The sequence below is a fragment of the Macrosteles quadrilineatus genome, unplaced genomic scaffold (assembly GCF_028750875.1).
Source record: "Macrosteles quadrilineatus isolate MER2022 unplaced genomic scaffold, UCM_ALF_1.0 Scaffold_9__3_contigs__length_116548681, whole genome shotgun sequence".
Classification (NCBI taxonomy): domain Eukaryota; kingdom Metazoa; phylum Arthropoda; class Insecta; order Hemiptera; family Cicadellidae; genus Macrosteles; species Macrosteles quadrilineatus.
In genome coordinates, this window is record NW_026542602.1 from 19,374,392 (window position 1) to 19,391,209 (window position 16,818).

Consider the following 16,818-nt stretch of genomic DNA (forward strand, 5'->3'; position numbering starts at 1 on the left):
TATCAATCTTTCTTCCGAAAATAAACTAAAATGTCCAGACATGCTATTTAAGAGTTAGGTACATTAACTTTCTCTAAATTAACTGAATCAAAGGACAATATATTTAATGCTACAGAATATAAATCCAACCGATTTATTTATTGATAAATCCAACCGCGAGGTGGTGGGTTGTCGAGGTGGCACGTTGTCGCCTATGAGCGAGGTGGCGCGTTGACGGCACCGAACACTGAGCGTACACGTCAACCAGCCACCTCGTAAAAGAGTGGTGGCGGGTTGACGGGGTGGCACGTTGTCGCCTACGTACGAGGTGGCGGGTTGCCGACATCGAACATGGAGCTTCACGACAACCCGCCACCTCTGATAAAAACTGGTGTTGGCGGGTTGTCATAGTGGCATGTTGTCGTGGTGGCTCATTGACTTGAGTGTGTACGACAACCCGCCACCTCGGAAAATTGTGTGGTGGTGGGTTGTCGTGGTGGCCTGTTGTCGAGGTGGCGGGTTGACCTGTACGTACACGTCAACCCACCACCTCGGTTTTTTTGTGGTGGCGGGTTGACGCCTCTGACCAAAACACCGAGGTGGCGGTTTGACGTGGTGGCGCATTGACAGCGACCCCTATTAGCTGAATGATGCGCTCCAAAGTTTCATAATAACATGTCCATGCTTCTGAATGATTGATATAGTTTTAAAACTACGTAGCATCTTTATAATTTTACATCATTTTACATTTTACACAAGCAATATTTGGTGCCGTTGTATTTCGTTAAAAAAAATATTTTTTTAATATTTCGACACCATGTTTTCCCACGAATATTTGGGTCGCTGTCAATGCGCCACCACGTCGAAATATTAAAAAAATATTTTTTTTAACGAAATACAACGGCACCAAATATTGCTTGTGTAAAATGTAAAATGATGTAAAATTATAAAGATGCTACGTAGTTTTAAAACTATATCAATCATTCAGAAGCATGGACATGTTATTATGAAACTTTGGAGCGCATCATTCAGCTAATAGCTTACCTTCGTCATTGGGAAAAAATATCAACCCAACTGTTCTACTCAACCAAGGTGTCCTACAAAACAGTCTGCTAGTCAGCCTATTCTACTACGGCAGTCAAAACATTAGTGTATTTGTCTTATTTAATTTAGTTAGTAACGAAACAAGTTTTATTTTTTGTAAAACTGCGATCGAATACTGCGTATTACCGTTACCTGTCTTAATTACTTGTAACCTAACTTCTTAGAGGTTATTTTCAACATTAATTCTGTAACTAAGAAATCATTCAGACTTTGACTCCCGACCTTCTTTTCTGCGATCCTCCCCGTGTTGAGCGTTATGGCTGCCACCGTTGGAAGAATTTGCAGGTCGGGGCTGTTGAAAACTAAGCCTTCACATATTCCTCTTCAGGTTCGTCCTTGTCATAATTTTGTTCTATTATTAAGTTTTAAAATACAACTTTCGCCTGAGCGATTTTTGTTACAGGTTACATAATGTCACCTCTATCGCCTTGGCCTAGGGCACCTTTCAACCTTCAGGCTAGGGCATTAGGGCACATGAAAAAAAGGATTCTTGTTGTTTATCTAGCATGTTACGATCTTGGGAGCATTTAAACTAATCTTAACTTTTAATAACCGTAGAATACTATCACCTAAGTTACTTATCTTACCATTTGGTTTATGTTTGTGATGAATGGGTAGGCCTAGACTCTAGTCTAAGCATAGGGCTTATTCTCAATTTAATTTCCAGGATCCATCCAGGAACAGATAGGCTATTATTATTTACATTTTAAAGGCTAAACTCTAATGCAAATATGTTGGAAAGGTACCTAGGCCTAGCTGAGTATTAGCCTGAGTTATTTCTGTCAATTTGTCATGGTAGACAAAAAGTTATCGTTATAAATTCAGACGCCACCTAGGTGCGTTTAAACCAGAATATGAGTGAAGCTGGAGAACGAGTGTAGAATAGAGTGAGATGGGTAATTATTTGGACGTAGTGACTACTCGCAAAAGTGAAATTTTTGTTTTTCAAAATGACCTAAATTTCACGCTGAATCCGAAAATGATGTTTTTATTTTTCGGAAAATACCGGAAATTCCCGAAAAAAGGGAAAAACGGGAAAAATAAATTTTTACTCAAAATACGTCATGTGGGTACTCAAAATACGCGGAATATTGTGTAGATTAAGAATACGCAAAAATTATTTTGATCCAATGAAAAACACCGGAGATAGGGCGAAAAAACGGTGAATAATTGGTTAGGTTAGGCTTGGTTTGGTTAGGTTAGGTTAGGTTAGGATTGGTTAGGTAAGGTTCGGTTCGGTTAGGTTAGGTTAGGTTAGGTCCGGTTAGGTTAGGTTAGTTTAGGTCAGTTTATCAATAACATGAGTATTGTAAGTAAACTAACCTAACCTTACCTAACCAAACCTAACCTAACCAAACCTAACCAAACCAAACCTAACCTAACCTAACTCAACCTAACGTAACCTAACTCAATCTAACATAAACAATAATAATAAAATAATAACCATCTGATCAGCTGGTATTTTAACACGGACAAAAGTTGGACAAAAAATCCAAAATAACATCGCACATTTTCGGGTTAGGTTAGGTTAGGTTTGGTTAGGTTAGTTTACTTACAATACTCATGTTATTGATAAACTAACCTAACCGAACCTAACCGAACCTAACCTAACCAAACCTAACCTAACCAAACCTAACCTAACCTAACCAAGCCTAACCTAACCAAGCCTAACCTAACCAAGCCTAACCTAACCAAGCCTAACCTAACCAATTATTCACCGTTTTTTCGCCCTATCTCCGGTGTTTTTCATTGGATCACAAAAATTCTTGCATATTCTTAATCTACACAATATTCTGCGTATTTTGAGTACCCACATGACGTATTTTGAGTAAAAATATTTTTTCCCCGTTTTTTCCTTTTTTCGGGTATTTCCGGTATTTTCCGAAAAATAAAAACGTCATTTTCGGATTCAGCGTGAAATTTAGGTCATTATGAAAAACAAAAAATTCACTTTTGCGAGTAGTCACTACGTCCAAATAATTACCGTGAGATGATCTGTGTAGCTTTGTCATTGACCTAGATTACCGGTAACTTAGCTGTTTCATAAACCAGAACCATTGATTTATACCCCATTGATCTGGAACAGACGGGTCGAGTTTTGCACTAGCAATAAGCCGCTGATTGTTTACAGGATGGATCCGGCAACCTTTTGATTGATAGGCGAGTACTATAACCATTCAGCTACCCAGCCACTATCATTATTTGGACGAAAATTAGGTCATTGATCAAGTTAACTAACTTTTGTGATGTGCCTGATTAAATTGATTTTTATTAGGCTAAATGTAATTGTCAGGCTTCATGTAAAAGCCATCAAATAAGTTATAGGTAAGAATATCATACTTAACACTTGACCTGTTAAGTTATTACGAGTTGTTTCTGAAAATAGCCTAAGTTAATCCATATAAGCTTATATAAAGTTAAAGTGAAGTCATATAAAGTTAGGCCTAAGCTTCATATTTTATCATTAGATTTTTTCAAAATTGAATTCTTTGGATTTAAATTAGGCCTAGGCTAAATTTTATAGGCCTACACTATTTCTTTGGTAATTTTGGGAAAAACACCTAAACACGGTTTCCCCCCTCCCGAAATACACAATTTACTTAACACGTTGACTGCGGCCTACTGCTATAGCAGTAGCGCGGCACTGGCACTGCTCGCGGCCTACTGCTATATCAGTAGTGTGCTCGCCTGCCAAACATTGTGTCAAGGTATGAGCCCAGCACATGGCTGGGAACGTTGTGATTGTTGCCAGGCTGTAGCTTAGAATGCGAGCTTTATTTTGGTGTGTAGGTTGGTACTAAACATTCCCGTAAAATCCCGTCTGGCAATGCTATATTGTCCCGTTTTCGGGGATTTTCTCTCTTCGAGCCATATTACAAAGACTCTGGTTATTGATCCAAGCAGTGATGCTCCCTTTGGGTGTTTCAGTGAACTACGTCCACTTTAGGGGGAACGAAGAACAACCACCACTGCTCTTTTGTGGTTCGTCTTACTGAGATATTTCAATGCCAATAGCAATCGCTGATTCAGTAGCGCGCCGAGGCTCCGCCCGCAGTTTAGGGAGCGCCATTGTTAAGATTTTCAGTAGTGAACGTGTTAAGGTTAAGTTACTGTATCTACCACATATTTTAATTATTTTTACACAATACCGTACTTATATTAATTTTGCGGATTAGATTTATCATCATTGTTTGGTCAAATTAGTGTAATCCAACTTGATTGCCTTCTGTGATTCATTGTAACGGAACTACACGTCCAAATAGACACACTTCTTCCACCAAACCGATTTTATCCAGCTTTAAGTATACAAAATTTAGCAGATGTATTATTTTATTAATAGGTAGGGGCCTTCTAGACGCTGTCCAGTGGTCGAAAACTCAACAAAAAATATGTAATCCCTACTGACTATTTTCACCCTATACTGTAAATAAAACATGTGATTTGAATTTCTTCGATTTGTTTTGATTTTCTGTTTATGTTGTGTTGTTATTTCGTCACCATGCTGGCAACCCATAAGGTCCATGTAATTTTTTAAATTTTAAGTTCATTTTTTGTGCATATTTTTGAGTTTATTTTAATTTATGAAAGGATTCTGCACATCTACTCTACAGGAAAATATCTTCCCAACTAACAGTAGGCTTTGTGTAGATTTTCCCTGCGATGCACACGAGCTGAGAAAAATTGTATCTATTTTTCAGTTGGGAAATAAAATATTAGCTATTTAATTTAATTTCACTTTTTGTTTTTACTAAATTATCTCAGTGGTTTAGTCTTCCTCTATGTTAATATTTGGATCCCACTCAGCAGAAATATCTTTAAGTCACTTAATGTTATGTTTTATCACCTTTGATGATTTGGCTGTAAAATCTAATTTTGTTAGCCTATTTACACACTATTTCCTTTTGGGGAAGTAAGTTTGGGTGTTCAGTATGTCGGTCCTTTGGGTTGATAGTGCCACAATATTAACTCAATCATTTTGATTTATAATATAGTCATGAAAAGATTTAAAAAAATGCATTTCTGCGGTGGTGGAAACTTTGTAAACAATTCAGTGAGTTATGAAATATTTTTTCTTTTCAAGAAGAATATTTAAATAACTTATCCTGTCAACTTTTTTTCAGGTTTCAACATTTTCCACTGCAAAGGGATGGTCCAGAGGGCGCAAAGCGGTAATTATCCACTCTTAAATTCTTTGTTGTACCCTAGAACTAGTACTACAAAAAATGTATGATATCCTTTTTTACATTATTTAATTTGTAGCATGTTTCATTCAGCAGCTATGTATTTACAGTAAAACCTCACTAACCCGACATCCTGTAAGTCGACAGTCTGTGTAACTCAACAGTCTACAACTGACAGGGTGCATGCAAAATAAAGCAACTTTTTCAGAACTTAGTTTAAATTGTTGAATATTTGACATTTTTTTGAAGATTGTTTTACTCAATTCAAAAAAAAAATATTCATGAAAGTAATAAATTTGTATGTAAAAATTAGTCTGTTATGTATTTATTTATTAAAACCCATTAAATATTTCAATGTTCTGGATAACTCGACAACTCCCAAACTCGACAACCTCTGGGCTCATAAATTGTCGAGTTAGGTTTTTCTGTAACTTAGATACCTAATCTAACTTAATAAAGTGGTATATATTACCTTTCCGTCAGTAATCCTATTGTCGTTGTCTTAGGCGACCGGTTTCGGGATTAAAATCCCATCATCAGGCAGTTAAAAATGTCATTATCACTCAAATTGAGGTTGTGTATTGAGGTTAATGACATTTGTAACCTCCTGATGATGGGATTTTAATCCCGAAACCTGTCGCCTAAGACGATGACAATAGGATCACCGACAGAAAGGTAATATAAACCATTTGATTTAATAAGTGATCCTGGACCACTAAGCATAATGTAACTTAATAAACCTAAAACCTTTTCTTAGAGTGATGGATTTAAAGTTCTGTAGATTATGAAAATATTTTTTTATATACATCATTTCTTCCTTAAAATACTAAATAGTTAAACATTGTCCAAAAGTTTATGACATTTAATACTTGTAAAGTTGAAGCCTTAGTATTACCCTTGAATCCTAGAAAAATACCGGTATAACATATGTTTTGGCAGTCCCATTTAAGCAATGTTAAATAATGTTTATTTTCGGGCCAAAAACGTCATTTGTTTATGTTTATGATCCATACCAGGTCTTTTCTAGTATTCGTGGTATTACCTATTATTTGATTTGACAGTTGATTGAGTTACACACACAGTTGTTTCATTCTGTTCACTGTGGCCACCATCAAAGTAGTGCAATTATCACCTCTAAGCTGTGAATATCTATCTGTGGTATTTGCCGTATAATTTTCTGGTATGTGATGAACTTTCACATAGCAACATACATAACTACACATACATATATCTATATGTTAAACACGGGCCTTTTATTCAAACAAGATTAGAATTAGATGTCAAATATGACAAAACCAGATGGATCCAAGTTCTGATAGCCTGGTGTGTGTTGCAGTTTTACGCCACTTGCGGGGTGGTGGCCGGGGGAGCAGGCGCTTTGTTGTTTGCGTTGGATCAGTCCATCAAGGCTGAGGATCTTGAGCTTCATCCACCCAAGAACCCCTGGACCCACAATGGGTGGTTCGACTCCTATGACCATGCAAGGTGAAAAAATACAATCAGTCTACGTTGACTTTCATTGTTCCATTTGTTAACTTTGAGTTTTTCAGTTTTTTTTTTGTGATTGAAAGTTGTCTATTGATTAAAGTCCGGCACATCCTTGGCCAGTATATCCTCAACACTTTGGATACCACCAATAGGCCTGGTTGTCATCATGTATAATTGAATGGAATTCTAATGTCCTACACCAGCGGCATCAAGCATGATTAAGTAAAGCGGATTGCCTTTGGAAAATTTAGAACCTGTAGTGTTGGATTGTGTTAGACAGCTGTGAGCCACTTTAAACTAGCTCAAAATACAAGTCATGCCTATTTGTTTTGACTCGATAATTATTTTCAAAATACCTGCATGAGCTGCTATTTTATTTAGTTTTACCAAATCTTAATGAATATTTAGTGAGATTATTTTGAGAAAGTAACTTGTAACTAGTTAATTTGTGTTGCCATTACCTAGACAGCTGGATAGCTGAGTTGTCATAGTGACTGCCTGGTAATCAAAAGGTCGTCCTTTAGTCCTGAGAAAAAGTGTGTAACTTCTTGATAGTTCAATCCTGGACCCAGCTGCCCTTGATCATGGTGCTTTTAATAAATGAGGCTAATGAAACAGCTGGTCTTAGTAACAAAGCTACTCAAGGCATCTCACTTTATGTACACTCATCCTTTACTCTTGTGTTGAAATACACACCTAGTTGCTGTCCCTCACAATTGCTAATAATAATAATAATAATAATAATCTGGTAGGGTACAAGTTGGGCTAAGTTTTGTAAGGATAATTATTCAATAATTCAAAACAAATTTTTGTATACTAGCCGAGTACCCGCCCTTCGTACGGGGTTGACGTATAAGTATAAAATGCTTATTGCATTAAAACTCGTGCTTTGCGTTTGCAATGGGAGAGGACGTGTTTTAAGACGATTTGCTTAACTATAATTTACGGTGTACTATAGTATAGCACATCTACCATAGCCTTCTACCACTTCACCTTATCAATAGAAAAAAGTAAAGTTCTCACAGCTTTTTGTTGCTACTTGGTTCAAATTAGCTGTTGTCATAAACGTAAAAAGAATTAATAGTGCTGCACCCTGTTGGTAAACCTTATAAACTTAAATCTATTGAATATCATAGAAACAAATATTGTAGTTGAAACGTCTGGCAAAATTCATTAATTCCTTTTAAATATGAATACTCATAAGGTTAACATGGGAAACTGTAGAGCCACTTGGTCAGGAGATTAGAATATGTTTATATGTTAATCGGGAATGTGACCTATCATCATACCAAATTTCAACCCAATCCGACCAGTAGTTAATGCGTGATTGAACTTCAAATAAACAAACAAACACATAAACTTTACCTTTAATTTATAATATTAGTATGAAGTATGATATATATTCAAAATACAGCATGAAAAATGAATCATATCCAATTCAACCTAACCTGTCCCAAGTTGGAGTCTAAAGAGGGGTTGAGGAAAACTTACAGATTTAGACTGCGTCCCTTAGGTAATTGTTTGTTTTCTCACACTTTGTGTTGTTGTCAGTATGCGGCGGGGGTATGAGGTTTACAAGCAAGTGTGTGCCGCATGCCACAGCCTCAGGTTTATCGCCTACCGTAACCTCATCGGAGCCACACACACGGAGGAAGAGGCTAAAGCTGAGGCCGAGGAGCAGATGGTGAGTTAATGTTTACTTTTTTTTTCATTTATAAGGTTAAATAAAAACTATGTACATATTTTTTATCCTTTAACTGGTACAATATGGGAATTGGATGTTTTCTTCTTGGGCATACTCTAATATACCATTAAATGATTTATAAACCATTTACAGATCTTAGATGGACCGGATGACACTGGCAACATGTTCAAGCGACCAGGCAAGCTGTCTGACTACTTCCCTAGTCCGTATCCCAACGAGGAGGCTGCCAGGGCTGCCAACAATGGAGCTTATCCCCCGGACCTGAGCTACATCACTGCGGCCCGCCATGGTGGAGAGGTGGGTGACTGAGGACAAAATCCCCTCAACTAAACAAAACAAGATTATAAGGTTATAGGAAGTTAAAGTGTACAAATTTAATGTTTCACAAGTAGTAAAAAAAAAATCAAAAATGAAGTGTTTAGCTATGGTAAGTAAGTCCGTAGTGTGGTGTATTTTTCAAACAATTTAGTACTGATATACCTTCAGTGTCATGTGTAATTTTTTGGTGTTTCTAAAAATCATGTTAGATATTCCTGGGTTAGTTGAACTCTTAGTTTGAAAAAAAAAAAAACTATAATCAGCCACATAGCTTTTCCTAATATAAAATATAAAATTGTAGTGTTATGTCTTCTCTCACAAAACCACTGGTTCTAGGAAAAATTGGACATTCAAAAATATTTGTGACAAACAAAATAACCTCTAGAATTCAAATTTGGTTCATATAATTCAAACCTCTAATGATTACGCTATGATAAAGTTGTGTAGTCTGGTTACCTGGTAATCTTCTTGTTAAGCGTATTGTTCAAGTTATTATCACACTAGAATTTTGACGCATGGTTGTTTTTACATGTCTAAACATATGATTTAGTTTTGCTATGATAGCTGGGAAAGAGTCCACTTTGGCACAAGAAACCAAACACTTGACACTATGTCACCTGTCATTAACAGCTGATCGGGCCAAGCAAGGTTTGTATTGGGAGAGAGGTGAGATGTCTTGCTTCTCAACTAAAATGTTTCCCGGTTATAAATGCTGTCAGTAGGGGTCTGCAGGTACCCAATATTTTCTGGTAAGTCGGGCCAATAGTTGGCCTGAGGGATCAGTTATGGCTGGAAATTACTGTTGAGTCAAGCTCGGGTTGGGCCGAGCATCTGCAATAATAAGTGATGTTCACGATTTTTCCGCCGTAGATTGTCTCGGTTTCGCCGTCACCGCAGAAAATCTTGTACTTCAAAGTCAAAGTCAAAGTCAAAGTCAAAACATTCTTTATTCATTATAGTTTCACATTACATGAACTTGAATAGAGTCATGAGCTAAATTCAAAATTGCTTACTGCTAATTAAATACATAAAAAGAGTACTAAAATTACTTTACTTTAACTTTTAACAAAACCATGACTTTAAGGATTACAGTATTTGGAATTCAAATTAAGTTAGGCCTAACTGTTTTTTACTAATACTAAAGAATTCTGTTACTGAGTAGCAGGGAGTTCTTAAAAAATATTCCTTTAAGAGCTGCTTGAATTTATTAAATTTGGTTTCTTTTCGGATGTGAGCTGGTATAGACTGGAGAAATTTTAGCCCTATGTAAGATGTCTTTTTAGTGTAAAATTCAAGATTATGCCGAGGTAGGTTAATTTTTAATCTGGTGTTATATACTAATTGTTCTGTTGAGCTGGATGATAGTTGGATCTGTTTTGCATAAATTATTGTTTCATAAATATAAAGACTATAAACTGTTAATATTTGTAATTCACGAAAGATGCTCTTGACTGGCTCTTTCTTTTTAAGATTTTTCATCACCCTGATAGCTTTTTTCTGCTTAATTAGTACTTTATCTAAATTAGTTTTTGTTGTTGCCCCGTATAGAACAATTCCATATGAAATATGTGAATGTATTAATGAGAAATAAACAACTCTTAGAGTGTCTAAATTGCATACTCTGAACATCTGCCGCAGAGCATGGATACCGGAAGATACCTTTTTAACCACATAATTCACATGGCCCTCCCAAGATAGATGTTTATCGATAATTAGACCAAGAAATTTTGTTTGCTTTACTTGGTTTATTCTTTCTGATTTTATGCAAATGTTTGGTTCAAAATTTTGTCTACGTTGTTTAGTGGAAAATGATATAAAATTGGATTTTTCTGTGTTAATAAGCAGATTTTTTCGGTCAAGGAATTCTTTAGTGGATAAAAGACTTCTCCGTGAACATAGAAGATGACCGTTAAAGATGTTCTTGATTTTATCGCAGAATGGGCAAGAACGTGTAAAATATTGTGTAAACAGATTGTAGCAATGAAAAAAAAAATTAATAAAAATTAATTATTTATTTTTTATTACACTTAACATGTACTTAAATTATAAGTTAAAACTATTTTAACAATTAAATCAGTTTACAATGAAACAAAACCGAAATCATAGATAAGTTGTAGTAGGTACTGTATTGTTAATGTTTTAAAAAGTCAATACTTTGAAGTAAAAAAGTCTGGCCTGCATACCCAACAGCGACACTGAAACTTTCAAATATTTTTCTGTTAAGTTTTGTATTACTTTTGCCAGATTGAATTCTTTTTCATTCAGGTAATCTATCCTATCTAGCCTGCTATCCTCACAGCAATTCTTAAAACCTAGGACTTTATGCTCAGGTTCATCCAAATTAAATATATAAATTAAAATTTTAATGTATGCAAATAGTTACTTAGACTGATTGTTGATCCTACATGTTTTATTACCATATTTCTTCATTTGCAGGACTATGTGTTTGCCCTGTTGACTGGCTACTGTGATCCCCCGGCTGGAGTTGTGCTCAGGGAAGGCCAATACTACAATCCTTACTTCCCTGGTGGTGCTATTGGCATGGCCCAGGCTCTCTATAACGAGGTAAGCTATGGGATGGAGTGTGTCATTCTCAACTCTCATTGTACAATGACAATGTAAAACAATATTTTTCCAAACAGTCAGTGCACAGTAAAAAAGGTTCTTTAACAACCTTTTAATAAATCTATGTTTTTGTAAAAAAAAATCATTGTTTGGTTTTATTTTTAACTAGCAAACCCGTTGTGGCTTCGCTCACAAAAATTTAAATTAAAAAGATAAATAAGTAGGGCCTACACATCTTTATTTTTTTATTCATTTAACTATTAGAAATTTGTTTTGCAGTAAAACAATTTTTCATTACTCTGTATTCGAAAATAGCCCATTTCCATACAGCTGAGATCTTCGAAAATCTTCAATTTCCATACACCAAAAACAAATAGTGATCAGCTGACTTTTCCTGACATAGGCCTAAATATTACTTTCGCTACACAAACAATACTTTGCCTGACATCAACAAAATTTACTACTGAAGTTCCCAGTTAAAAACAGCCGTATTGTGTTTAGATTAGAAAAATGAATAGATTACGAAATATCAGATAAATTTTTCAGTTTGATGAAGTAGTTTTTTCATTGTGATAACAAGTATCGTTCAATACTCGTCTATCCAGCCCAGAAATGGGTCAGTCCACCCCGGTTCGTGATTAGTAGTGAAATATATTATTTCAAGCCTCAAAAATAATGTAAATATTTTAATTTTATGTAATCAAATATAACCATCTGTTCCCTTTAATTAATAGTGCAGATTCAAAAGTATTCATTAGTTAAAATGTAAACAAATCTTTTCTCCTTAAGGATACCATGGGGACTCTAAAAGCCACTGGGGTGGAGCCCTGATGGAATTTCTTGAAAACTCTTCTTATTGCACACCTAGAGGTTGATTGGAACCTCCATGCCAATTCCTGAGATTTTATGGCTTTTAGTTTTTTTGGATATAGTGATCAGTGAGTGAGTGGTAATTGACTTTTATAAGTATAAGATAGATTGAAAAACTACATTTAAAACAAATATTGATCTTGAAGTTTAGTAGTATCATTGTCGTTTGAGTTGATGATTGATAGTTTGATACATTAGAAATTATTTATTTAACAAGATGAATTGGTCAGGTCTGCTGTGAAACTCATTAGGAGTTACTCTGTCAGTGTTAGAACTTGGGGTAGAGGTAAAAAAAAAAAAAAAATAATAATAATAAATGGACAAGCTCCTGTAGAAATTGCCTGGAAATTTTGTGATTTGTGCCACATATCACGTTTTGTTACTTGTTTCCTATCCTTACTTTGTGTGTGTGTGTTCCCTGAAAACTTGTATGGAAGTTTTAGATATTTGTGTCCATAAAATGAGGGAAAAACATGATGAAAACAGCCATAAATAGGCTATAGATAAATGAAAAATCCTTGGGGATCAATGAGATAATATCCCCTCCTCTCATAACTGCTGTTTTGTTGTCTACCGCAGATTATCGAGTATACCGACGGCACACCGGCCACTCAGAGTCAGCTAGCCAAGGATGTCTGCGCCTTCCTCAAGTGGACTGCAGAACCTGAACATGACACTAGGAAGAAGATGTACATGAAGGTATGTATCGCCTGTTGTGGAAGATTGTAAGGTGTTTTATTTTTTTAAATATAGGTTTTGTAGATATGTATGCTCAGAAGTTAAATTAAACTGAAAAGTTTGGAAATATTGTTTGGTTAGCCAAATAAAATTATTAAAGTTAGCTTTATATTAAGTTTGGTCATGATAAGGACTATACGACTGAGTGTCTAGGGTTGGGTCAAAATTGATTGGATTTGGTCTAGTTTCTACTACTCGTTTAACATAATTAAATACATTACACTCCCAATTAACCGAGATTGTTGGGACCGAAACTACTTTGGTTACTGAGATCTCCGATAACATGGCAGTCACGTAGATTTCAAAGTTAGGGTATACGTTAGTTTACACATTAGGAAGTAAAATACTTGTAATATATGTGCTTTATCAAATCATAGCCCTCAATTAACAAAAGATCAAATAGAATTTTCATAAAAACAAAAACCTCTTAAAATAAGGCAGTGTTATTAAAGTTCAATAATACAAACATGCTCAACACTTCTTCAGTAGTCTTAAAAAGCTTTAAACACAGTATTTTATTATAACTATACTAAACCAATACATTACAGTAATTGAACAAATCATTGTGGTGATCCTTTCTAGTTAAAAAAAGCTTAAAAATAATTTTTTTTTAGTTTGACCTGAGCTCTAACTTAACACAATCAAGTCTACATCAAAAATCGTTACAATGACAAAAGACTGACACTGCTATTGGTTACGTTCTGCAGACAGCTCGTCCAGCTACGTCCATGTCACTGGCCCGGCCATGACGGAATTAGTACATAAGAATTATGCTAATATTTAGTACCTATTTCGTACTATTTAGTACCAACAAACAAAAAATTAGTACCCCACTCGGTACCGGATAACTAATTAATTTAGGATTCCGGGCCAGTGACATGCTGGCCCGGCCATTTTCGAATTTGATCCTAATATGTATACCATCATTTAGTACCTATTTCGTACTATTTTGTACCTCCATTAATATAATTTGTACCTCAAAGAAAACCAAGCTACGGGCCCGTTAACTGTACAGGTCAATGACCCCTCAGCCCGGCCATATCGGAACCTATGGTTATAAGCTATACTACTATTTAGTACTTATTTCGTACTATTTTGTACCTCCATTAATATAATTTGTACTTCAGATAACCAAGCTACGGGCCCGTTAACTGTACAGGTCAATGACCCCTCAGCCCGGCCATATCGAAACCTGTAGTTATAAGCTATGCTATTATTTAGTACCTTGTTCTTACTTTTTTGTACCTTTCGAGGTAAAAAAATTACCTCAAAGATAAACAAACTACTTATGTTAGGTACATATTGTATGTGTAATCATGTTATTGTTAGTGGTTAATTACCCCTCAGCCCGGCCATGTCACAGTTTCTAGTTATAAGGTATGCTATTATTTAGTACTCAATAATTAACAAGTGATGCAGTTATTTGGTGGTTATCTCCAACTATTTAGTTCTTCATATTAAACAATATGTACTACTCATACAACCCAAGTAATCAATGTGTCGAGGTTTAGGCTATTTTGGTGCGAGGGTACTGTGGTGATTTTTTTATTTCATTCAACATTAAGTTCACAACTTAGTTACCGTAATTTTTTCTTTCTTTTTTCTTAATTAATTTATGTTGTAAAACTTAACGAGCTGTTGGCCCGTCCTACGTACGGGAATTTAGTAGTCAACTAAAACTGAAGTAATATCAATATTTCTAGAATGTAGAATGTTAGCGTCGGCTGCTAGACTTTTTACAATTTTAAACTTATCTTCTAAAAAACTGAAACCCTAAACTAAAATTATGGCTTCAACATTCCCTAGTTTTCAAAATTATTTGTCTTTCAGTTTTTTTAGTAGTTTTTTTAGAAGTACAAATTATATTAATGGAGGTACAAAATAGTACGAAATAAGTACTAAATAGTAGTATAGCTTATAACCATAGGTTCCGATATGGCCGGGCTGAGGGGCCATGGATCTGTACAGTTAACGGGCCCGTAGCTTGGTTTTCTTTGAGGTACAAATTATTTTAATGGGGGTACAAAATAGTACGAAATAGGTACTAAATAGTAGTATAGCTTATAAGTTATAACCATAGGTTACGATATGGCCGGGCTGAGGAGTCGTTGAACTGTACAGTTCACGGGCCCGTAGCTTGGTTTTCTTTGAAGTACAAATTATATTAATGGAGGTACAAAATAGTACAAAATAAGTACTAAATAGTAGTATAGCTTATAACCATAGGTTCCGATATGGCCGGGCTGAGGGGTCATTGACCTGTACAAGTAACGGGCCCGTAGCTTGGTTTTCTTTGAGGTACAAATTATATTAATGGAGGTACAAAATAGTACGAAATAAGTACTAAATAGTAGTATAGCTTATAACCATAGGTTCCGATATGGCCGGGCTGAGGGGTCAAAGTTGTGAACTTAATGTTGAATGAAATAAAAAAATCACCACAGTACCCTTGCACCAAAATAGCCTAAACCTCGACACATTGCTTACTTGGGTTGTATGAGTAGTACATATTGTTTAATATGAAGAACTAAATAGTTGGAGATAACCACCAAATAACTGCATCACTTGTTAATTATTGAGTACTAAATAATAGCATACCTTATAACTAGAAACTGTGACATGGCCGGGCTGAGGGGTAATTAACCTCTAACAATAACATGATTACACATACAATATGTACCTAACATAAGTAGTTTGTTTATCTTTGAGGTAATTTTTTTACCTCGAAAGGTACAAAAAAGTACGAACAAGGTACTAAATAGTAGCATAGCTTATAACTACAGGTTTCGATATGGCCGGGCTGAGGGGTCATTGACCTGTACAGTTAACGGGCCCGTAGCTTGGTTATCTGAAGTACAAATTAAATTAATGGAGGTACAAAATAGTACGAAATAAGTACTAAATAGTAGTATAGCTTATAACCATAGGTTCCGATATGGCCGGGCTGAGGGGTTATTGACCTGTACAGTTAACGGGCCCGTAGCTTGGTTTTCTTTGAGGTACAAATTATATTAATGGATTTACAAAATAGTACGAAATAGGTACTAAATGATGGTATACATATTAGGATCAAATTCGAAAATGGCCGGGCCAGCATGTCACTGGCCCGGAATCCTAAATTAATTAGTTATCCGGTACCGAGTGGGGTACTAATATTTTGTTTGTTGGTACTAAATAGTACGAAATAGGTACTAAATATTAGCATAATTCTTATGTACTAATTCCGTCATGGCCGGGCCAGTGACAAGGACGTCGTCCAGCTTGCCAATGGTCGTTGATAATTTCAACCACTAAATAAATATGATATATAAGGATGTATAAAAATCACATGGTGAATATTAACCAAGGAAGTCTATAAAATTGACAGCAATGTGCCTGGGAAGACTGTCTTAGAATACATTATTTTAAAAATGTTTTCGTGGATATTATTAGTTTAGTAACTAAAACTGTAATTTGTTGACAGGTTCTGGTTGTAAGCGCAACCTTGATCGGTATGACTGTGTACTGGAAGAGACACAAGTGGATCTCACTCAAGTCCAGAAAAATTGCATTCAAGCCCCCGTCAAGCCAAGAATAAAAGGCTAACTGTAGTTGAAAATGTGGTTACACGTATTAGTAAAATACATCAAACGCAATCTAGCGATGCTATTCACTCAAAGGTTTTAAAATTGTATTTATGAAATGTAAATAAAACCATTTATGTCGACAACGTTGAATAATTAAAACTGCCGATCCCGTGGAAAATCAAATCCTAGCTCGCTTCTTTATTTATTTTTGCATTGTAATTGTACCTATCTTACAATGGCCCGTGAGTGTTTTATGTTGTTTATCAATTTTATGATAAATACACATATGTTTGTACAGAATTAA

At 35.5% G+C, this 16,818-nt stretch overlaps 1 protein-coding gene across 1 annotated transcript; it reads left to right on the plus strand.

The window, feature by feature from the left end:
• The first annotated feature begins 1,113 nt into the window (after positions 1–1,113).
• On the plus strand, positions 1,114–16,818 carry LOC129002785 (cytochrome c1, heme protein, mitochondrial-like). The gene is made up of 8 exons (XM_054430837.1): positions 1,114–1,411; positions 5,205–5,252; positions 6,601–6,749; positions 8,304–8,436; positions 8,590–8,754; positions 11,212–11,340; positions 12,790–12,909; positions 16,412–16,818. The coding sequence occupies exons 1-8, from the start codon at positions 1,340–1,342 to the stop codon at positions 16,523–16,525; spliced, it is 930 nt and encodes a 309-aa protein (XP_054286812.1). The 5' UTR covers positions 1,114–1,339; the 3' UTR covers positions 16,526–16,818.

Excerpts from the sequence above, each read along its gene's own strand:
- LOC129002785 (XM_054430837.1), top strand. The coding sequence starts at position 1,340 with ATGGCTGCCACCGTTGGAAGAATTTGCAGGTCGGGGCTGTTGAAAACT. Across the intron at positions 6,750-8,303 it reads GACTCCTATGACCATGCAAG|TATGCGGCGGGGGTATGAGG; the intron begins GTGAAAAAATAC and ends TGTTGTTGTCAG. Across the intron at positions 12,910-16,411 it reads GGAAGAAGATGTACATGAAG|GTTCTGGTTGTAAGCGCAAC; the intron begins GTATGTATCGCC and ends ATTTGTTGACAG.